The sequence below is a fragment of the Lissotriton vulgaris genome, chromosome 12 (genome assembly GCF_964263255.1).
Source record: "Lissotriton vulgaris chromosome 12, aLisVul1.2, whole genome shotgun sequence".
Lineage (NCBI taxonomy): Eukaryota > Metazoa > Chordata > Amphibia > Caudata > Salamandridae > Lissotriton > Lissotriton vulgaris.
Genome location: NC_141700.1, coordinates 14,280,871 through 14,305,031, shown reverse-complemented (window position 1 = coordinate 14,305,031; position 24,161 = coordinate 14,280,871). Strand labels below are relative to the sequence as shown.

General features: G+C 49.6%; 1 protein-coding gene across 2 annotated transcripts in view; it reads right to left on the bottom strand.

Annotated features, from left to right (window-relative positions):
- The window catches only part of POLRMT (RNA polymerase mitochondrial), a 178,158-nt gene that overhangs the window by 7,895 nt on the left and 146,102 nt on the right, over positions 1-24,161 (bottom strand). For both annotated transcript variants that reach the window (XM_086946739.1, XM_086946740.1), the window contains 7 exons: positions 14,277-14,363; positions 13,941-14,054; positions 11,688-11,740; positions 11,501-11,599; positions 10,802-10,874; positions 7,000-7,091; positions 6,553-6,626 (listed from right to left, as the gene is read on the bottom strand). In XM_086946739.1, the coding sequence (XP_086802865.1) occupies positions 6,553-6,626; positions 7,000-7,091; positions 10,802-10,874; positions 11,501-11,599; positions 11,688-11,740; positions 13,941-14,054; positions 14,277-14,363 (592 nt within the window). The remainder of the gene's footprint in view (positions 1-6,552; positions 6,627-6,999; positions 7,092-10,801; positions 10,875-11,500; positions 11,600-11,687; positions 11,741-13,940; positions 14,055-14,276; positions 14,364-24,161) is intronic.

Here is a 24,161-nt window from a genome sequence, read left to right as displayed (position 1 = left end):
CCGGAGACCACAAAATGGCCGCCCTGTGATGTCGAGGGGCCAACGCCCAAGATGGAGAACCCCTCTCCGTCTCTGATCCGGGGCCCAAAAATCCAGCCAGTGGGCAAAGTCAGGGTGCGATGGTCGCCGGGGCCCATAGCCTCAGGGGGAGATCTGCCCCGGGAGCCCCGTTCCTCTGCTCCGCTCAGACAACCGGCCGGAGCGGCCTCTCCCAGCGGGCCTCTTCAATCCACGGGCTGGCGTAGTGAGGCGATGTCGACTCCGCCTCCGCTCTTCACCTCCGCTCTGCTACGCTCCGCACAACCGCCGTCGGACAACTCCGAGCCGTTCGCGAAGCCGCTGCTGACTCCCACTCCGACAGTTCATGCGCTGCTGCAGGCTTCACACACAGGCGGCTGGGCGCTCCGTCACGCTCCGAGGGTCGGGAGGCTCGCGGCTTCCGGCTCACACACGGGCCATGCAGCGGGCCCCGACCCGGGCTTCACCGGTCAGGATCTCACCCCCGACGGCGCAAACCGGGCTCAGTAGTCGCTCCACACCTCCACCGCGGGCACCAGGCTCAGTCGCCGCGTGATCCGGGGGGGAATCAGCGGTTACAAGCGGTGCAGGGATTCAGGGGTCCGGGAGCTCTCGGCGAGTGCGACCTCTCAGCCCGCCATCTTGGCCACGCCCAGAGAGAGAGAGAGATGGACTGCTTAGAGGTTGCAAGACCCGCCCTGACCGATCCATAATTGATAAACAATTGGTCTGACCTACGAATATCTTTGGTCTTATCCAGATAAAATTTCAACACCCTACTAACATCCAGGGAATGTAAGGTCCTTTCCGCTGGAGATGAAGGATTCTGAAAAAACGTAGGCAAAGTTATAGTCTGGTTGACATGAAAATCAGAAATAACTTTGGGAAGAAATTTAGGGTGAGTACGCATCACAACCTTAGCAACATGAAATACAGTATAAGGTTCTTGGCAACACAAAGCCTGAATTTCACTCACCCTGAGTGCCGATGTAATGGCCACGAGGAACGCCGCCTTCCAGGACAGGTGCTGCAACGAAGCCTTATGAATAGGTTCAAAAGGCACCTTCATCAATCTGGACAGCACCACATTCAATTCCCATGAAGGCGAAGGAAGCCGGACAGGAGGGAACACTTTCTTCAAGCCTTCCAAAAAATCTTTGATCACAGGGATCTGGAAGAAGGAAGTCTGTGAAGGGCATTTCCTGTAGGCAGTCAATGCAGCGAGATGAACCTTAATGGAATGAACATTAAGGCCAGACTGTGCCAAATGTAGAAGGTAAGGAAGGATGACGTCTTCCTTGCATGTCGTCGGGTCATAGTTCTTGGACTTGCACCAGATACAGAACCTTTTCCACTTGTAAGCATAGGAAGTCTGAGTGGAAGGTCGCTTAGCCTCCTTCAGTATGTCCATGCAATCTTCGGATAAATTTAAATGGCCATATTGCACTATCTCAGGAGCCATGCCGCCAAACTCAAAGACGAGAGGTTGGGGTGCACCATCTACCCCCCGAACTTCGTGAGAAGGTCCGGCCTGCACGGCAGCCATATGTGCGGAAGGAGAGACCGGTGAAGCAGGTCCGTGAACCACCACTGCCTGGACCATTCCGTGGCAATCAGGATCATCCGCTCCCTGGACTGGGACAGCTTGATGAGCACCGCCGGAATCAGGGGAATGGGTGGAAAAGCGTACAGAAAGCTGTTCGACCAGTTGATCCATAGCGCATTCCCCAGTGTCCCCTGCTGGTAGTACCTGAAGGTGAAGTCTCGGCATTTGCTGTTTTTGGCGGTGGCGAACAGATCTACGTCTGGAGTCCCCCACCTTGCGAAGACTTCTCCTAGTACTTCGTCGTTTATGACCCATTCGTGGTTTTCCTGAATCAGCCTGCTCAGTGCGTCCGCCTGAACATTCTGCACACCTGGCAGATGGGTAGCCGTTATCGTCAGTCCTCTGGGCAGAAGCCAGTGCCAGATCGCCTGTGCCCCCTGCGACAGAGTGCGTGATCTTGAGTCCCCTGCTTGATTAGGTAATACATCGTGGTCGTATTGTCCGTCTGTACAAGCAGAGAGTTGGTCTGAAAGGACGGATGAAAGGCCTTCAGTGCCAAGTGAACAGCTCTGAGTTCCAGGAAATTGATGTGATACGTGGACTACATCGGGGACCACGTTCCTTGAATTTGTAAGTCTCGGGAATGCGCCCCCCAACCGTGGAGAGAAACATCCGTCACAATAATCTGAGTAAGAATGTCCTTGTGGAAGGGAACCCCTCTGAGGAGATTTTTCGCTGAACACCACCACTTCAGAGACTGAAGAGCATGCAGAGACAGTCGTATCTTGCCGTCCCAAGACCCTCTCTTCTGATCCCACTGATACTCCAAGCACTCCTGCAGTGGTGTCATGTGCAGCCGTGCGTGTGGCGTTAGGAAGATACAAGAGGCCATCGATCCCAGTAGAGAAGACACTGTCCTCACTGTTGTAGATGGAGTGGTCATAAGAGCCTGAGCCTTCCGAAGGACCGATCGCCGTCGCTCCTCCGAAGGAGACACGCTTGCTGATAGTGTATTGATGGTGGCTCCCAAGTACTGAATGCACTGGACCGGGGTCGGGACAGACTTGGACATGTTGATGTGCAACCCCAGCTTGTTCAAGAGAACGCACGTCTTCTGTAAGTGTGCTTGAGCTTCCGAGAAGGAGGAGGCCTTGATCAACCAATCGTCCAGGTACGGGTAGACAAACACCTTAGGTGTGCTGCTACCACTGCCATGCACTTCGAGAATGTTCTGGTCGCAGACTTCAGCCCGAATGGCAGTACTGTATATTGATAATGATTGGTGCCGACTTGAAATCGCAGGAACTTCCTGTGTTTGTGTGCAATGGGCACATGGAAGTAAGCATCCTGTAGATCTATAGCGCAAAGCCAGTCTCCCTGTTGCAACTGAGGGTAAATCTGATGCAACAACAGCATGTGAAACTTTTCTCTGCGAATCCACTTGTTTGCCTGCCGCAAGTCCAGAATGGGCCTGAACTCGTTCTTGTCCTTCTTGCGAACCAGGAAGAACCGGGAGTACAGACCTCTTCCTCTTTGAGCCAGAGGTACGTCTTTTATCGCCCTTTTCCTTAACAGGATATCGGCCTCCGCCTGGAGCTCGAACAGTTGAAACCGCGGGCTGACCGGAGGAATTGATGGAGGCGGGCTGGTGAACCGAAGACTGTATCCATTGCAAACAATATTCAGCACCCACTTGTCCTGAGTAATTTTTCTCCACTCTGCCAGAAAAAATTGAACGCTTCCCCCCACCGGAGCGGGTAATGGATGTAGGGGAAGTAACCACTTAGGGTCGAGACCCGGCCGGGCTCTTGTTCGCTGTAGAGGACTGCTGTCCCCCTCTACCCTTCTGGCGCTTCTGGAAGGGGCTCCGGAACTGCTGCTGTTGTTGCTGCTGCTGTCCCGAAGACTGACCTCGTCCTCTTCCCTGTGCACCGAACCGTCTCTGGAGCGGGCGGTAGGCCTTCTTTTCTTTGGGCTTCTCCTACCCACAGCCGTCAGAGTCTCTGCCTCCACCTTCATGCGGGCCAGCTCATCATCTGCGTGCTTTCCGAACAAGGTTTCCCCGGAAAAAGGCAGATTGGCCACCCGCTGCTTGGCCTCCGGCTTGAGTGATGTAAGCCTGAGCCAAGCATGGCGCCGCTGGTTGATCCCATGACAGTACCTATGGGCAGCCAAAAGAGACATCCGCAGCCGCGCTGATGACCTGGTTTGACACCATCATCCCCTGTTTGAGGATCTCTTGGAAGTCCTCCCTTTTTGAGGATCTCTTGGAAGTCCTCCCTTTTTTCTCGTGGCAGAAGTTCCGTGAACTGTTGCAGGGAGTCCCACAGGGCACGGTCATACTGCCCTAGCAACGCCGTATCGCTGGACGCTTTCATGTCCGTGGATGCAGTCCCACATGCCTTCCTTCCAGCCGAGTCGATCCATCGGCTTTCCTTATCGGGCGGCACGGTGGAGGACGGGGAGGTAGAATGTAACTTCCTGGCCGCCGTCACTATAACAGAGTCAGGCACCGGATCTATCCGCAGAAAGGCCAGGTCCAAATACGGGGCCCTGTACTTCTTCAGAAGTCGGGAGGGTGCGGCCTTCACCACCGCTGGTGTGAGGAACAGCTCCTCCGCAGGTTCCACCAAACCAGGCACTAGTAGCAGTAGAGGGCGAGATAGAAATGCTTCTTGTGAAGCGTTTCGAATATCACGGACGTCGTGGGTGTTGGAGCCGTTACCGTGATTCCCAATTTTGCAGCCCCCCTCAGGAGAACCTCCTGGAACGTGCTGATGTCGTCCACCGGAGACACACTTGTCCGTGGGGAGTCCGACAAGGTCGTGAATAGGACCGGGTCCTGGAGGATTCCGTGCGGGACCTAGCCTTCTATGGCGACATCTTGATCTGGTGGAGGATCTACGTCGACTCCTCGATCTTCCTCTCCGTCCGGAGCATGATCGCGACTTCCTTGGCCTCGGTCGATCCGCCGGTTCCGCCGGAGCAGGTGACTTAGGCTTGGCCGGGGCCTTTGGCTTAGGTGTCCCCTTGGGAGGGGTCGGAAGTCTAGGCATTGAGACCTACCTCGGAGGGACCGGAGGCAGCTTTTCTGGCAACTGAGGTCGAGGTCCAGGTTGCGGAAGTGGTGGTAAAGGAGGGAGTAGGGGCCCTTTCCAGCCTAAGACGTTGGTGAACCTCCCATGGCGTCAGACCTCCTTCCACGTCTCTTCGGCGTCGAAGAACGGCGACCGTACGGCGAGCGTCTCTCCCTCGACGGCGAGTGCTTTCGCCTCGACGGCGACCTCGTCTGCCTCGACGACGACCTCTTGCGCCTCGACGGCGTCCTGCGCCTCGACGGCGACCTTCTCCGCCTCGACGGCGATTTGCGCCTCAACGGCAATCTACTCCTCGACGACGAGGATCCCCTCGACGACGATCTTCTCCTTTTTTCGCCGACGGCGAACGGCGGTGTCGCCTCGACGGTGGGCGCCGACGCCGGGCCTTTCGACGTCAATCACTCGACGAGGACTTTGACGAGGACGACGACGAAATCGTCACAGGAGACTTCGACGGCGGTCTGTTCAATTCCTTCGACGTCGAGCGTCGACGTCGCTTTGCGCCAGACGGGGAAAAGACTGTAGTCATCCCTCTCGACGCCGTAGTCGGTGCAATCGACCCAGACGGAGAATGGGGACGCTTGCTGGTCTTCCTGCCCCTGGGGAGCACCCCAGAGGCCTCAGCACGGGCAGAGGAAGCCCCTCCAGACCCACCTTGCGCCTTCAGCTTTCTTTCCTCAAGGCCCTGAAGCCTGATCTTCTTTCTGTCCTTCAGGGTGCTGCCAGAGAAGCCCTGACAAATCACACACTCATCTGGGATATGGGAAGAGGGAAGGCAGAGGATACACACCTCATGGGGATCTGATTTGGCCTTCTTCCTGGAGCACTCCGGACATTTGTCAAATAATGCAGGCATATTTGACATCAAAAGGGTGCAAAAACCAAGAAGAAAAGCACTAAAGTACTTTAGAAAGCACTCAACTTGAAACAAAAGTGAAAAATCACCAATAAACCCTTGAAAAGGGAGAGCTCAATGCTCCAGGGTCCTGGTTGCAGGAGCCGGAAAAAAGAACTGAAAGTAAAAGGGACCTGCAGTGCATTCTGGGATACTGTGAAGTTCTGGAAAGTTCTCTTAAAGGCACAGTATCCTGTTCTGAGCCGCATAATGGCAGCCTATGGGGCTTGTCTGTCCAGGTCTTCCTCTCTATCATTCCAGAGGGTTTTTTGCTGCTGAGGCAAGGGAAATCTGGACAGGCTTTGCTGTTTGTGGATTTTTGGTGGAATTTCTAGTTGAAGTACTGGACAGTGTAGCCTGGTTTGATAGGCTGCATTATCTGTCTTTAATTCTCTCTTAAGTGTCTGTGCAGTTCTGCATTTTTTCGACACTTGGAGATTATTTTTGATTGCTCCGGGGTCCACGCACATGGGCGGGACTATTCACTAGATTATGACTATACACAGAGATCCCGGTACTACAGAACAGCACTTCTGAGGGACAACAGTGCCACTAGGTGTACAGAGAGAGGAACAGCAGACAGGCCCTCACCATTAACAGCGCTGCTGCACACCTTTTAGGGAGAAACCAAACACCTGTCCCACCCGGTGTACAGAGAAATGAGCAAGCACAAGCACTACTGGCATGGTGTTACAAAGTGCCCTGACACAGTATGACATTGGCTGAAGTCTGAATGAAACCTGCAAGACATGGCAGCAGGCAAACGGTGAGGGTCACACAGGGCAGTAGACGGGGTGAACAACAGAACAGAAAGGCCAACTAGCAATCAGTCCGAGAGTGGCTTCAGGAGATGGCGTAAGGGATGAAGCACACAGACTGATGACTCTGTGGCACTTGCTTGAAGAGGCTGCAGATACTAGTGCCACCTAGTGGCTAGTGAAAAGAGTATGTTAGGGAAATCTTTACCCAATGCTTGAAATAAAAATTACACATACCTCTCTCCGGTAACTTGCTGAGGAGTTCCAGCATGCGTCTGTACTCCGCCAGGTTCTTACTCTTCCGATCCTCCCTGATCCAAGAAAGTAAAGAGCAGGAGAGAGAAGGTAATTCTACCTCAAGGATATCAGAGGGAGCATGCTCACCATGAGGCCTGTGTGAGAAGCGGGTGTTTGGGAGAGCGTGTAGGTTTGGGAGGGCATGTGAGTAAAGTTTAGGATTAGATACAAGGCTCAAAACGAAGGCAGGACCAAGTAAAGTGGAAGAAGTAAAAGCTGTAGAGGTAAAGACATAAAACATTGAAAGAGCAGCCAATAGATGGCTGACTGACGTACAGCATCTCGCACATTAACAGGCACAAATACTTCTAATGCTGAGGCTTGCCTTCTCGGCACAAGGCTGAGGTGTGGAGGAAGGGAGGAGAGACTGGAGACGGGGTCACTTACGGGATGCTGGCGCAGTACTTCTGCAAGAGGAATCTGGACAGGTCCTGGAGGATGGGCTGACTGTGCAGCTGCACAAACTGCTCCCTGCAGACCTGCGGAGAAAAAGAGCTCGCTGTGAACCAGGCCAGGAGAGAGTCTGCAAGTCCAACATGGGTTTACGGGGTTCAGCATCTGCACCTGCCTGCACAGCCACAGCACACAGGAGTCAAGAACCCAAGGCCACTTTTCAATAACTTTGCACATTCACTTAGCTCTTTTTGACAGAGCGAGATCCTGAATTGTATTTAGGTAAATTTAGAATGAGGCGTGAGCAGAAGGAGAGGGGGTACTCAAAATGCCACGATAAGCCCTCAACAAAGCATTTATTTTCTACTACACAAGCAGCAGAGGAAAGGACAAGCACAGCCAGTGAGAATCTACAGAAGATTCAATGCTGGAGAACACAGACAACGTCCTGGGACCCTTCAAATCACTTATGGCTCAAATCAGATCCTAGGAATGGTGGGGACTAAAGGCTCAAACAAGGCACAGAGTGATGGGGGGTTCACAAGTCAAGCAGTGGCAATGAGGGTAAAAGGGTCGAGCAACGAAGGAGGCTTAAGGGTCGAACGAGCATGCAAATGCTGGGGTAGTACTAACGATTTAGAAAAGGGGGTGGTGATGAACAGAGTGTCTGAGTTAAACAGACCACTCTTACCCAGTCCAAAGATCAGGGCTTGATCCATCACCGTTATTTATCTCACTGCCCCATCCCAGCTCAGAACCTGGCTATATGCAAATCAGTCTGTCCCTGGCCCAGTGCATCATGGGAACAGGGCAGACTAAACTACCAAGCCAATTCTTCACCAGAAAGGAGACAAGCTACCGGGGACCGGTTTCTGGCATTTCAGCCTTCTTCGGCCCGGCTTGCTTGAATCCTGATGGAGCAGTGAGAAAGGGACTCATGTCTGAGTATACCCTGCCACACCTATAGTGGCCAAAAACGATTTAGAAAAGGGGGTGGTGATGAACAGAGTGTCTGAGTTAAACAGACCACTCTTACCCAGTCCAAAGATCAGGGCTTGATCCATCACCGTTATTTATCTCACTGCCCCATCCCAGCTCAGAACCTGGCTATATGCAAATCAGTCTGTCCCTGGCCCAGTGCATCATGGGAACAGGGCAGACTAAACTACCAAGCCAATTCTTCACCAGAAAGGAGACAAGCTATCGGGGACCGGTTTCTGGCATTTCAGCCTTCTTCGGCCCGGCTTGCTTGAATCCTGATGGAGCAGTGAGAAAGGGACTCATGTCTGAGTATACCCTGCCACACCTATAGTGGCCAAAAACGATTTAGAAAAGGGGGTGGTGATGAACAGAGTGTCTGAGTTAAACAGACCACTCTAGTTTGGTTTGCCCTGTTCCCATCATGCACTGGGACAGGAACAGACTAATTTGCATACAGCCAGGTTCTGAAACTGGGATGGTGCAGTGAGCTAAAAAACGGTGTTGGATCTAGCCCTGATCTCTTGACTGGGTGAGAGTATTCTGTTTAATTCAGAGACTCTGTCCCTCACCACCCCTTGTTGTAAATATTTTTGTCCACCCTAAGCGTGGAAGGGTATACTCAGATGTGAGTCCCTTGCTCATTGCACCATCAGGATTCAAGCAAGCCGGGCCGAAGAGGCTGAAATGCCAGAAACCGGTCCCCGGTAGCTTGTTTCCTTCCCAGTGTAAGAATTGGCTTTTGTAGTTTGGTTTGCCCTGTTCCCATCATGCACTGGGACAGGAACAGACTAATTTGCATACAGCCAGGTTCTGAAACTGGGATGGTGCAGTGAGCTAAAAAACGGTGTTGGATCTAGCCCTGATCTCTTGACTGGGTGAGAGTATTCTGTTTAATTCAGAGACTCTGTCCCTCACCACCCCTTGTTGTAAATATTTTTGTCCACCCTAAGCGTGGAAGGGTATACTCAGATGTGAGTCCCTTGCTCATTGCACCATCAGGATTCAAGCAAGCCGGGCCGAAGAGGCTGAAATGCCAGAAACCGGTCCCCGGTAGCTTGTTTCCTTCCCAGTGTAAGAATTGGCTTTTGTAGTTTGGTTTGCCCTGTTCCCATCATGCACTGGGACAGGAACAGACTAATTTGCATACAGCCAGGTTCTGAAACTGGGATGGTGCAGTGAGCTAAAAAACGGTGTTGGATCTAGCCCTGATCTCTTGACTGGGTGAGAGTATTCTGTTTAATTCAGAGACTCTGTCCCTCACCACCCCTTGTTGTAAATATTTTTGTCCACCCTAAGCGTGGAAGGGTATACTCAGATGTGAGTCCCTTGCTCATTGCACCATCAGGATTCAAGCAAGCCGGGCCGAAGAGGCTGAAATGCCAGAAACCGGTCCCCGGTAGCTTGTTTCCTTCCCAGTGTAAGAATTGGCTTTTGTAGTTTGGTTTGCCCTGTTCCCATCATGCACTGGGACAGGAACAGACTAATTTGCATACAGCCAGGTTCTGAAACTGGGATGGTGCAGTGAGCTAAAAAACGGTGTTGGATCTAGCCCTGATCTCTTGACTGGGTGAGAGTATTCTGTTTAATTCAGAGACTCTGTCCCTCACCACCCCTTGTTGTAAATATTTTTGTCCACCCTAAGCGTGGAAGGGTATACTCAGATGTGAGTCCCTTGCTCATTGCACCATCAGGATTCAAGCAAGCCGGGCCGAAGAGGCTGAAATGCCAGAAACCGGTCCCCGGTAGCTTGTTTCCTTCCCAGTGTAAGAATTGGCTTTTGTAGTTTGGTTTGCCCTGTTCCCATCATGCACTGGGACAGGAACAGACTAATTTGCATACAGCCAGGTTCTGAAACTGGGATGGTGCAGTGAGCTAAAAAACGGTGTTGGATCTAGCCCTGATCTCTTGACTGGGTGAGAGTATTCTGTTTAATTCAGAGACTCTGTCCCTCACCACCCCTTGTTGTAAATATTTTTGTCCACCCTAAGCGTGGAAGGGTATACTCAGATGTGAGTCCCTTGCTCATTGCACCATCAGGATTCAAGCAAGCCGGGCCGAAGAGGCTGAAATGCCAGAAACCGGTCCCCGGTAGCTTGTTTCCTTCCCAGTGTAAGAATTGGCTTTTGTAGTTTGGTTTGCCCTGTTCCCATCATGCACTGGGACAGGAACAGACTAATTTGCATACAGCCAGGTTCTGAAACTGGGATGGTGCAGTGAGCTAAAAAACGGTGTTGGATCTAGCCCTGATCTCTTGACTGGGTGAGAGTATTCTGTTTAATTCAGAGACTCTGTCCCTCACCACCCCTTGTTGTAAATATTTTTGTCCACCCTAAGCGTGGAAGGGTATACTCAGATGTGAGTCCCTTGCTCATTGCACCATCAGGATTCAAGCAAGCCGGGCCGAAGAGGCTGAAATGCCAGAAACCGGTCCCCGGTAGCTTGTTTCCTTCCCAGTGTAAGAATTGGCTTTTGTAGTTTGGTTTGCCCTGTTCCCATCATGCACTGGGACAGGAACAGACTAATTTGCATACAGCCAGGTTCTGAAACTGGGATGGTGCAGTGAGCTAAAAAACGGTGTTGGATCTAGCCCTGATCTCTTGACTGGGTGAGAGTATTCTGTTTAATTCAGAGACTCTGTCCCTCACCACCCCTTGTTGTAAATATGGGGTAGTACTAAGACATGAATGCTACAACTATGGGCTGGAAGAGGCTATGGGAAGGCAAGGGGGATGTATACAGTTTTATACCCACAGGACAGGGACTCCATTTAATAGCAAACATTAAAAGCAGGGAGTGAAACTGGAGAGAGTTGTACCTTGTTCATGATGTCCACAGTGACTGCATGCGTCCAGAAACAGTCATGGACAGAGACGAACGTCAACCCTTCCCTAAGAGAAAGAAACCACACAGATTAGCACTACCACTCAGGCCTCCTTTCCTCTTCCCCTGTCGGAGAGCCTAACAAGACTGCAGAGTTCTGCGATTCTGCAGTCACTGCATTGTTCTCAGTATTATAGATTTGCTGCCCTTGTATATAGGCCACCATCATCACAATTGGCAGATTCAAAAGGGATCAAATGTGATTAAAACACAGCCACGGGATGCAGCTCCGCTCCACGCACAGCGCAGAAAGACTCTTGGGGCGTTCTTTGCGTACCCGATATTTGCTGCCCATATACTTTGAAATACAGGTCTCAGGGTGGGGTTTTTTCTAGATCTCCATGAATGAACAAGAATAACTCTGATGTCATCACAGCCTCAATGGACAAAGCCAGCAGGGAACAGAATTTCTTGGTTGGCGACCGGTTCCCCCAGTGATCACTGCCTGTCTTGGTGTCCAGGTCTCCTTGCATCAAGGAAGCCTCGGGATGGATCAAATGGTGCATGTTACCCTTGATGGTCTAACTGGGGGGCAGGTAGTGAGCCCTGAGGGGCAGGTGGGCTGATGTTTGCAGTGAGAGAAGGTAGCACAGGTGCCCCCGGCCAGGCCGAGAGGACACTTCCCACAGCCTACCTGTGACAATGAAGCGCTGTCAGCATCATGTGCGTGGAGTCCAGAGAGTGAATGAAGTTGGGTGGGAATGCGTTCTTCTGCTTCACTGTGTCTGGTTTCCTGAAGAAAGAAAACAAAGGTGGGAGATGAGACATGCCGAAGGTGCGAGAAAGGTAGTGAAATGAAGAGATGCAAACGATGGACTTACTCGCAAGGATCAAAGTTCGTCTGGAGGTTTACGGTCTGCATGCTGCTTCGCAACTGGAGAGGAAGAGAAAATGTGTCACAGATATGTTGAAATGGAAGCAGCATTGTTATGTTATGTTAATGTTATGTGAATTCATAGTCTACAATCACCCGCCAGGGTATCCTGGCGCTGAGCAGGTGTGTCGGGTTAGGTCGGCCTTTGGCAGGTTGGTTCATTGAAAATCCAAGTTTTCAGTGATAAAATGTGTCCTAAATCTCTAGCAAGGCCTGCATCAGTCTGACAAAAGACTTGCACACTGGAGCACCGCTGGCACCAAACCAATAGCCACAGAGCAGCATACAAATACACATCGAGCCAAACGCATTGCACCGGTGCACCAGGAGCATCTCTGTTATCTTATGTACATTTCACGGGAACCCCATCAGCTTCAACTAAGGATCAGTGAAGGAGCACTCATGAGTTCTAAGATGAACCAACGCACGTCTTGCATCATCCCACGGTTACAACTTGACAAAGACAGTCAATTCCATCAGGAGCACCAGGGCGAAATGAAGCCTACACCGGAGCTATCTACTTCTGACTGCGCCAGTTTGTTTCATCTTTTATACGCCTTGGCCACACAGCGCTCCTGCTCGCTGGACACCAGTCACTGTGCGCCAAAAATACGGGAGGAGCTGGAGCGTTTATAACTGCTGAGACTAAGGCCAGGAGAAGGGCCCTCAAACCCTAACATGATCCGGTTCCTCCACTTTATAAAAGGCGTGACCGAGTTGTACATCCACACACGTACAACTCTGCATAGCCTGTATCCTTCCACAGCTGGACAGGTACATTCACAGAATTTAACAGTCCTGTTTACTCTGGGGAGATCACAGATGTAATGTTTTGTCCCACTGTCTTTTACTCTGTGCATTCATGAGCAGGTCTGGCTCAGGGACGCAATGGGTTCACGAGTTCTGAAATGTGGAACACCACCAAGGTTTTGCTTAAGACTAATGGAAATCTTAAAGCATCCACAAAACATTTCACCTTCTTCCCCCTTAGGTTTCATCTGCTCCCTCCTTTCGTTGCCCCACTCCACTCTTTCAAAATAGCCTTGTGGAACCAATGCCTGTCCTCCAGTCCCTAAGCTCATGCTGCACCCCCAACAAATACCTTCAGCCCACAAACCATTGTCTTGTCTCCCACCTATGAGCTCAGGGCCTGCCCCCAAATACCAGACTTTACAGCCCCGCCCCCAAGTCTCTATCCTAGAACCACTAATGTTCTCCTGACTCGACACATTATTGGTTGATAAAGCGACCCTCATTCGGCTGCCCCTTTCACCTCTGTGTGGACAACACTCCAACCTTAATTTCTGGCCCATATTTGTTCATCCACCTCCAGAGATGAAGTTTCGACTCCTTCACAGCACCCCCGTCGTTGAATGGATGCTCATGTGGAGTATTCCATGTTTACTTCAGCAGCGTCACATTCAGTTTCATCAACTACCTGACTCCGTCTCTCTGCCAAGAACGAGGGCCTTCCGCTAAACTGTAAGATGCGTGTTGGCGCTAAACTACATCACAGCACTGCTGCACGTATCATACACTTAACGCAAGAAAATCTCCCCAAACCTCTCTCCCAAATCACTCCAAACCAGTAGAACACCAATCATCATTAGTCACGAGCAAACTGCAACCAAGGCTCCCAAACCTTGTCATAGGTGCTCTTGTAAAACTCTCCAGATAAACACCTAGCACTTCACACGGACGGCCTGATCATGAAACGCAGAGCTCCCTTGAAGCTGCTAGCTTGTTTTAAAACCAACCCACAGCACTGCTCTTACATACCACAGCCTGAACCAGAACCTATGCACCCAACTACCCAGCATTGAGTCCAGTTTCAACCTGTCTTTCTACTGGTCCACTCTCCCTGTTGGCCCACAAGCCTTTCCTTCCCTCGAACCCACACTGTAAACTCATCCAGTGCAGCTTGAAAAAATGCTACTGAATAGATCACTTTCTGTGACCTGCAGACATTTCCAGACCCCCTCTCTTCTAGTGTACACATTTCCTAATGTAAAAATGTAATATAATCAAGGTATGAAATTATAAAGTGTTCAATGATCCACACATAACTAGAGCAGCAACTTATCTTAAAGTACTCACCTAAACCAATGCTAAGCTTGTACTCTCTGTTTACATTAAGTGGTACAATGCCAGCGTACACAAACAACCCTTCTTAAGACATCTCCAGCTCGCACATACTCACAATGCTGTGCTTGGCTCGATGATAAGGCTGCACTATGGGGAGACCCAAAGGGGTGACCCACTCCACCGTGCTCCCCGACTTTGAAATCATCCGGGCGCTCTCTGTGAGCCAAAGCTGGAAAGACAAAAGAGCTCAGCAGCAACTTCACAGAAACCAACGAGAGGAAGCACAAAAGAAACAGACTAGAGTCTAGAAAGGCAGGGGTGCTTACACCGGTGCGAGGCTGGCAGGGAAGAGATGGGACCTGCAGCCAATGAGAGCTGCCCTACAGAGGAGAGCCCACCTCCAACCTGCAGAAGAACAGAAAGAAAGATGCAATGAGAGCGAAACACTCACCTGAATCTCTCGAGTACCAGAAAACATCTCCTTCAGTCCACTGAACACCTGCTGGACAAGGTAGTGTGAGGCCTCCCAGACGTACTCCTGATAGAGAGAACAAGCACTCAGGTCAGTCCTTGAGAGAGACTGTGTACAATGACATCATTTACTGGTATGAGTGACATAGTAACATAGATAAACTTGGCCGCGACATGATGGGTTGCTCCAGCCCAGCACCCCCCTCATGAAGACGCTCATCTGAAATAAAATACATTTCAGTTGTGTTCCTAATCCTCACTCCAGCTGAGATGGTTCCTGGCTCAAAATCGGGCAAGGACTCTGCTAGAGCGAGGACACGACCTGGAAGTAATAGCGCAGCGACTGATGACTGACTGCTCTGCAAAAGGGTTGGATGGAGAAAAAAGGGTTAAGAGGGAAGGGAAGATGAAAACTTGCCCCAGAGGAAGTCAAACCTTGTTACAGCACAAGGAAGAAACCTCCTATATAACCACCAAGAGGGAAGTTGTGACAACCCTTCAGAACACCCCTCAGCCCAAGTAAAAAAAACACACAGCAAGATGCAAGACTATAAACCACAGAGGAGGTGACAAACATAAGGACATTATCTCTAGCCTCAATACCAGTTATTTTCATCGCAGGAGCTGGTGACTACACCCCCACCAGGACCAACTGGGAAGACAGATGAGCGAAGACCCATCTCAATCATTTACTTCTAATTCCAAACAGGGACAATTTATCATTGTATTAATATCACCAAGTCTTTCAAGAGTGATAAATGTGTCTACACAAGCCCCAGATTCATTCAAAGTAACTTTCTAAATGATTGTGGCAAATACACCTGGGGTTTTTTTTTTAAGATGTCTTACCCCGCTCCGCCTGATGTGAGGAGCTTATATCCATCAAGAATCTAGGCATGTTCAACTTTGAGAGAATGCTGAAGGATGGGCCGAGTACATGAAAAAGACAAATATGATACAACAAGTGAGGGGAGCGACAGAGCAAATCATCAGAAAAGCTGTTACATCGCCTATCGGGGCGCAAATGATTGTTAAAAAAAAAACCTCATGAGCAATCCAAAATAAAAGGAGAACAGTAAATTCCACAATGTTGGAAGTACCAAATGGGAACCTGGGAGTCCTGAGGGATGCAGCATTGCTGGTTTAGTGTTTCAGGTACTCCCAAAAATGCTGAAAAACTATACAACCCACGGGAAGGTCGTGTGTACTTCTGTGCATCTCCTTTCAGCCACTTCTTACAAACACACATTTAAAGGGCACTACGGCATTAACATAGTGGAGAACAGGAATGCGGATCAAGAAATCCAATCTATGTCAAAGCATTCCACTACTGGATATCTCCAAAGGAGCTAAAATATCTAGAGAAGAATCCACAGCCTCTGAGAAATCAAACACATTTCATACTGAAAAATAAGGAAGAGGTTTTAATAAAACCCAAAATATTGTGACTGGTCAAAGAAGCCAACAACAGGAGCTACACTGGTTCCAAAAGCTGTCAATCACATGGCGCGATTTGAGAAATGCTTATCCAGATTCGAGCAACACTAAAATTTGGGACACACACACACACACGTACACAATACAGCCATGATCTAGGAAGGCTGAGCTAGAGGAAGAAGTCTATTCAGAGAACTGGTTAACAGGCAGAATGAATACCTTCAGTCACGCCGCAGCGGAGATCTTTACATACTCCTGTAAACATTATCGAATAGAACAAACGGTTGTAAACTTGTTGAATAACTGGATTCGGTTTGTTTAAAACCATCAAAGTGTACAAATACAAGTACGAGCAATACTTGGTTTTTAAAAGTATTTGAACAAAATATAAAGTCATCCAGCATATCTAAAAATCGATAAAAGAGTGCGTAGTTATACATTCTAAAAACAATTATTAGCACATTTATCAACTAATAACATGTAAAGCAGCATACAATTGAGGAGCACGACACTAGTGTAACAGTAATAAAGGGGTTTTTGCTTACAGCATACAATTCATTTAAGCCAGCAAATCAATTCGAATCATAAGGATTTATTTTTAGTGTTCACAATCGGTACCAACTATATGCAGAAGCTTTTCCTGTTTGATCCAGAAAGAGAATAAGAAACGACTGACCGCGTAAACTATTAGTCCTGTGGTGTCGTTTCTCAGGATTCTATATGCAACCTGATATTGCCTAACTCCAATGTTTAAGCAGGTCGGTCATATCCATCTCCTGCGGATCTTTGGTATTTTGTAAAGAAAAAATGGATGTGCTCTTCTGTCTCCAAAGTTTTAGCGCATGCAGGGCAGGGTTCTAAAGATAGTCCCAATGTCCGATCGCTAGAAAACCGTTGTAGAAGATTACCATACCTAAATCTAACATGTAGGCTTTTTACAAGTGGTGGCGTGATTAGATCCAGGAAGGTTTCAAAGGAAGGGCAGATCTTGACACATTAAAACCTCACCGATTGTAAAGTAGTTTATGCCAGAAGAAGGAAAACAACACTGCTCAATTTTATGCACCTGCCAAAACCAGAAAACCCTACAGAAACGTTGTAAATTAGGAGCAATGGCAAAAAGAGACAACCTACTCCAGAAGTAGCTATAAATCTATGTATCCAATAGAAAGAATGAGAAAGCCAGTATGTTTATAGAGGGTGACATGCAAAAGACTAGGATATAATCTCACAAGATCTTACTGGAACCTGGAGTCAAACAAACAGACGATGAGCTTTAGACTATGTGCCAACCTTCACCACCAAAATACCCAAATCAAGAAACGGATTATGGAGAACTGGCATAGATCAAGTAGCCCACATTTGCCAAATAAAAAGGTGGGAGCATTAACAACCATCTAGTCATTGTCTTTAGATAACCAGTCACAAAGTCTACATCGCAAAGCTGTGAGGTGTCCACCACGGACAGGACGCCATCGCTGTGGTCAGTGCTTGTCGTGTGACCTCTAACAGAGCTCAAAGGAGTGCAAATTCAATTGAGATGCTTCACTAACTGACACACAAAATGTGTAGTATGTACAACCAAGAGCTGGTGTCAAAGAATACACATGGGTCTGACTAAGAGAGAACAGCACAAGTGCACAGGGGGTAAGAACACTCACCTTAATAAACACCTCTAAGGACACCAAGTATTGCCGGGTGCAATGATGTATTCTACTAAACAAACGCCCATATCCAAGAGGCAAAACAATCAGGGAATCCTATATTTTAACGAAGAGAGTTGGGTCGTAAACCGGATAAGCATGGAGCCAGGGCTCCACCAGGCTACCGAACGGCATTCAACACCGAACAGTACACAATGCATGATCTATAACTGACAGGTCACGCACGGAGACTCTGCAAAGAGGCATTTTGGGGTGACTGGACAGAGGTGAACTAAATGAAATAAAGAAAATACTGTCTATGTCATAAAATTAATAAATAACTATATTATAATTAAAGTATTAAGTGTCCAGGGGATGTTGCTAATATCACTTTGAGACTAGAACTAATGAGCAGGGTACCAACTTCCCCATTAAACAGTCTTGTGCACCAACTACAACATAACAACATGCTAATCAATTGAAAACACCCATGTGAAAAAGTGAGTGGAGCATCAAATGTGCATTAGTGCATTAGTGGAGTGGTGTGGCTCACTGTTCATCACCACCCCCTTTTCTGAATCATTTTGTCCACCATAAGCGTGGAAGGGTATACTCAGATGTGAGTCCCTTGCTCATTGCACCATCAGGATTCAAGCAAGCCGGGCCGACGACGGCTGAAATGCCAGAAACTGGCCCCCGGTAGCTTGTTTCCTTCCCAGTATAAGAATTGGCTTGGTAGTTTGGTTTGCCCTGTTCCCATCATGCACTGGGACAGGAACAGACTAATTTGCATGTAGCCAGGTTCTGAGCTGGGATGGTGCAGTGAGCTAAAAAAAAGGTGATGGATCAAACCCTGATCTTTGGACTGGGTAAGAGTGGTCTGCTTAATTCAGACACTCTGTTCATCACCACCCCCTTTTCTGAATCATTTTGTCTACCATAAGCGTGGAAGGGTATACTCAGATGTGAGTCCCTTGCTCATTGCACCATCAGGATTCAAGCAAGCCGGGCCGACGACGGCTGAAATGCCAGAAACCGGTCCCCGGTAGCTTGTTTCCTTCCCAGTATAATAATTGGCTTGGTAGTTTGGTGTGCCCTGTACCCATCATGCACTGGGACAGGAACAGACTAATTTGCATGTAGCCAGGTTCTGAGCTGGGATGGTGCAGTGAGCTAAAAAACGGTGATGGTCAAGCCCTGATCTTTGGACTGGGTAAGAGTGGTCTGCTTAATTCAGACACTCTGTCCATCACCACCCCCTTTTCCAAAATCGATTTTGTCCACACTATGTGTGGGAGGGTATACTCAGATGTGAGTCCCTTGCTCATTGCACCATCAGGATTCAAGCAAGCCGGGCCGACGACGGCTGAAATGCCAGAAACCGGTCAACGGTAGCTTGTTTCCTTCCCAGTATAAGAATTGGCTTGGTAGTTTGGTTTGCCCTGTTCCCATCATGCACTGGGACAGGAACAGACTAATTTGCATGTAGCCAGGTTCTGAGCTGGGATGGTGCAGTGAGCTAAAAAAACGGTGATGGATCAAGCCCTGATCTTTGGACTGGGTAAGAGTGGTCTGCTTAATTCAGACACTGTTCATCACCACCCCCTTTTCTGAATCACTGGTTAGAGGCGGCAGACCCGATAGCAGAGGACGGCCCGGGACCAGGGTTCAATTCTCGACGCGGCAGGGTTGTGCACCAGGGTCAGCGGACTCGATAATTCTCATCTCGGTGCCTACTCTAACCAGAGATCACACTCGGCAACTCTGGGCATTAGCTTGCCTCATCTCCACAACGGCCCCCCACATGCACCGGGGATGCCTGGTTTCACCTTGGAGATACCCAGTAGGGACCATCTCACAGGGAAAGCCAGGACGGGTTCCCCAGCGGTCTACTGCGCAGAGATACTCCTTCGGGAGTCGATTCTAGCGCATTACAAACCCACAATTAATTAATTAATTAATTAGTGTCAGCTTATGACATATCTGTGACTCCAGTTGTCGCTTTTCAACTGGATTCTCTTTTTGAGGAGAATCTAAGCTCTTCTAGAACAGATTCTTGCACAGCTCTAAGACTCTAGTGCACCTGTGAAAATTCCAGACACCAGTGAGCTAGATGTAGTGAATACAATGCCTGCGAGGCGATGAAGGGTGTACCGCTTCATTACAATATAGCGGAGTAGAATAGTCTTGCCTGCCTTTCCACTGTTAACATTTTTGATAACCTTAGACTCGCAGAATCAGAGGGGACCTGCAACAAATTCCTTAATACATATCATATTTTAATGGCTTAAGTACAAATTTCCATATAAATTAATACCTGGTCTCTTTCTGAAAAACCCTATCACCACAGAGATCAAAATGGGTAGTGAAGAACAAGTTACTTACATTCGGTAACGCCTTCGCTTGTGGAGACTATTTCTGGCCCCAGATTCCTTACCTTTGAATTTCTCAGGCATCGGACTGGATCCGGAAGATTTTTCTTCAAGCAATACACTCCTGCGTGCCTGTAGATGGAGTCGGTTGGCTCTGTGTCATCTATATAGGTGCCAACTCGGCATGCTGATGTCAATTACTTATCAATACTTTCCACACCAGAAACGGGGAGTGATGGAGACATCAGACATTGGTGTGTTTCAAACAGCTAGAGCCCTGAAAGGGAACAATTTTGACCCTAGAAACATCCTCAGTACTAGGAGGATGGCTAGGTCGGTAAGGAATCTGTAGCTAGATCATGTCTCTACCAGCTAAGGCGTTCCTGAAGGTAAGCAACTTGTTCATCTGACAGTGATATCTGGCTGCAGATTCCTTAACTCTGAATAGATACCCAAGCAATACCATCCTCTGTGGAGGGCTGCTGACAAATGCTATACTAGGAAGCCCTGCAGGACCGAACAGGTGAAGTGCCCGTTCCTGCGGACCCGACTGTCCAGGCAGTAGTGTTTGGTGAATGTGTGCAGAGACGCCCATGTCGCTGCCTGACAGATATCCAGGACTCGGACTCCACGTGTTAGTGCAGTGGTCGCAGCTTCAGCTCTGGTGCAATGAGCTCTTAAGGCTTCAGGAGGCTGCTTCTTCGCCAAAGCATAGCAGATCTTGTTGCAGAGAACGGCTCACCGAGAGATGGTCCATGTGTGCACCGTCTGACCTTTCAACGCACCAACCTCACAAAGAGTTGGTAATTCACCTGGAAATCTTTTGTGCGGTCAAGATAGAACGGCAAAGCTCTTTGTGGATCCAGGAGGGGAGTCGTGCCTCTTCCTTAAAGGGATGTGAAGTAGCATAAAAAGCGGGCAAGGTGACAGACTGTCCCACATGAAAGGGTGTTATCCCTTTCAGAAGGAAAGATGCTCTAGTGCGAAGCATCAATTTGTCAGGGAATACCGTCAAGAAGGGAGGCTTGAATGATAGAGCCGGCAGTTCAATCACCTTCCCAGCAGATGTGATTGCCACTAAACAGGCTGTTTTGATGGTGAGCAGTCGGAGGGGCAATTGTGCAGAGGTTCCAAATAGAGCGCACATGATGAAGGTGAGTATCAAATTAAGGTCCCACTGAGGCATAATGCAGGGGAAGGTGGTTACATATGTACAAGACCTTTTAAGATTCTATTTACAATAGGTGACTTAAATAAGGAGGGTTTGTCTGGCAGCCTCAGGGAAGCAGACACAGCAGATAAATACCCTCTCCAGGTGCCCAGAAGAGAGCCCTTCTTGGTAGGTGAGGATTAAAATAAAAAGTAAGACATCGGAAATGGAAGCAGAACGAGGAGCGATCTACTTCTCTGTACAAAATAAAAATTTCATCCACCTGCAGGCATATACTGTTTTAGTGGGGGGATGCCCGTCTGCCAGAATAACATTGCAAACTTAGGGAGGGAGGTCAAAAGCTGTAAACTGCCACCGCTCAATCGCCACGCAAAAAGGCGTACAGTTGACAGGTTCGGGTGGAGAACCCTCCCCTGCTGCTGCAACCGAAGATCCTCCCAAAGGGACAGCCTGACAAGGAGGGTTGATGCTCATTTGCAAGAGCTCAGGATACCAAACTCTCCGTCCGCAATACGGAGCCACAAGGATGACTTGGGCCCAGTCGATCCGGATCTTCTTGAGAAGTCTGGGCAGGAGTCGTCTGGATGGAAAGGTGTACAGGAAGCCAGAATGCCACTCGAAATGAAAAGTGTCTCCGAGCGAGAGCCACCTTGGAAACTCCAGCGTGCAAAACTGCTGACATTGCGTGTTCTCGGCAGAGGCAAACAAATCTAACCAAGACTCTGCCCACTGCTGAAAGCGACCTTGCGTCACCCCCGGATGAAGATGCCATTTGTGATCCACTAGGCATCGCCGGCTGAGTTCATTCGCCCTGGCATTCAGAGAACCTGCAAGATGTCTTACCACGAGGGATATGCCCTGCTGTTCCATCCATGTGCAGAGATGCAGGGCCGCCTGACATATGGCCCACGACCCCACCCCACCCCGTTTGTTACAGTACCACATGGTGGTGGTGGTGCACACCTGCACTAGCCTTCCTTTGATAGAGGGTGGAAAGGCTTTAAAAGCCAGTCGGGTCGCCCAGAGCTCCAGCAAGTTGATGTGGAGTCCAGATTCCCCTGGAGACCAGAGTCCTCTGATCTCCACTTCTCCCAGATGGCCGCCCCATCCCAGGAGTGACGCATCTGTCACTGCTGTGAGATCTATTTAGGGAAGGGAGAGGGGTCTGCCTCCGACTCAATTACGGCCCTTTAGCCACCAGTGCAGGTCTCATGCAGTTCCCTCCAAATTCTGGACCATTTCGGAGTAATTCCCCTGATGCGGCACCCACTGGTACATCGGGTCCCACTGCAGAGCCCGATTATGCCATCTGGCATGTGTCACTAGCAGGATGCAGTACGCCATGAGGCCCAGCAGCCTCAGAGTCATTCTTTCTGAAATCCAGGATAGAGGCTGAAACATCAGTATCATAGACTAAATATCCTGGACTCATCGCTCGAGAGGATAGGCACGAAACTGCACTGTGTCCAGAACTACTCCGATGAAAGGGAGCCTCTGAGAGAGAGTCAGGTGTGACTTCTTCACGTTGATAGTGAACCCCAACGAATGCAGGAGGTCCTCCGTAGTCTGAAAGTGGAAGACGACAGCCTGGGGCGAGCCCGCCTTCAACAACCAGTCATCGAGGTTGGAGAAGATTATGCCCCTGATCCGCGCACATGAGCTGCGACCACCACCATCACCTTGGTGAACATCCGTGGGGCGTTGGTAAAATCAAAGGGGAGCACGATGAACCAAAAATGCTTGTGACTTACGGTAAACCGTAAGTAGCACCAATGAGCAGGCATGACGGGAATGTGGAAATAGTCGTGTTGTAAGTCTAATGCTACCATCTAGTCTCCCGGGTCCAGGGCAAATAGGCCCTGAGCTGGTGTGAGCATCTGGGCTTTTCCTTTTTTACGCAAGTAGTTGAGGACTCTTAGGTCTAGGATAAGACGAAGGCCCTTGTCCTATTTTGGGACCAGAAAGGAACGATAATAGCAATCACAGCCTACTTCTGGCGCCAGAACCCTCTCTAAGGATCTCTTGGCCAAGAGAGTCATGCTTTCCTCCTGGAGAGAATTTAAATGATCCTCCGTCCGCCGGCCGTTGGATAGCGGCCTGGAGGGATAGGTGGTCTCTAAGGGGCGGGAGGAGCCCCTTCATACTATCTGGAGGACCCATCTGTACCAGGTGATGTTCTACCATTGGTGGAAGTGATGGCTGATCCTGCCACTAAATGGATGTCCATGGTCTGGAAGGGTGAGACTAGGAGGGTTTGGAGGCTAAAGCTGCAGGGGGAGGAAGGAGGGGGATCTGCCCGACCTCTGGTCACCTGACCCACATGGTTGGAATGAAACGCGCCTGCAGCTGTGCACAGGTTGCTGAACTTGCATGGCTCAGTGGCTTGGGTATGGCTAGCCCGGCTGAAAGCCCCTTCTGTAGACACGAAAAGAGGCATAAGGCAGTCTGGGGTCGTGCGGCCACTGAGAGGCTTAAGGACTTGGCCGTAGTCCTCGAGTCCTTAAAAACACTCCAGCACCATGTCTATCTTGTCTCCGCAAAGACGGGTGCCATCAAAGGGCAAGTGCAAGTGAAGTAGTGTGGCTCACTGGTTAGAGGCGGCAGACCCGAGAGCAGAGGACGGCCTGGGACCAGGGTTCGATTCCCGGCGCGGCAGGTTTCTGGACCAGGGTCAGCGGACTCGATAAATCTCTCGCCTCGGTGCCCACTCTGATCAGCGATCACACTCGGCAACTCTGGGCATTAGCTTGCCTCATCTTCACTAACGGCCCCACCAGACCGCCGGGGATGCCTGGTCTCACCCTGGAGATACCCATTAAGGGACCATCTCTCAGGGAAGCCAGGAAGGGTTTCGCAGCGGTCGAAGCGCCTTGGGACCCTACGGGTAAGTAGTGCGCTATATAAATGCCTATACATTTACATTTACATACATACATGGGTAAAGCCTGGAATCCAGATGTTCTCAGCCATGCATGGCATCTGACAGACACTGTCGATATCGCTCTGGCCAGAGAGTCGGTCCACATCGAATGGCGAATTTTGCTGCATCTCTCCCATCTGCCACTGCTTGGGAAAGGACGGCCGGGTCTCCTCTGGGACCTGTGGCAGCACTTGGGCAACCATCTCCCACAGAGTGTGGAAGTAACGGCCCAATAAACATTCAGTGTTCACCAACCACAATGCAAGGATGGCGGAAGAAAACATTTTCAGCCTCTTGGAATTCCTATCTGGGGGAGTGGAAG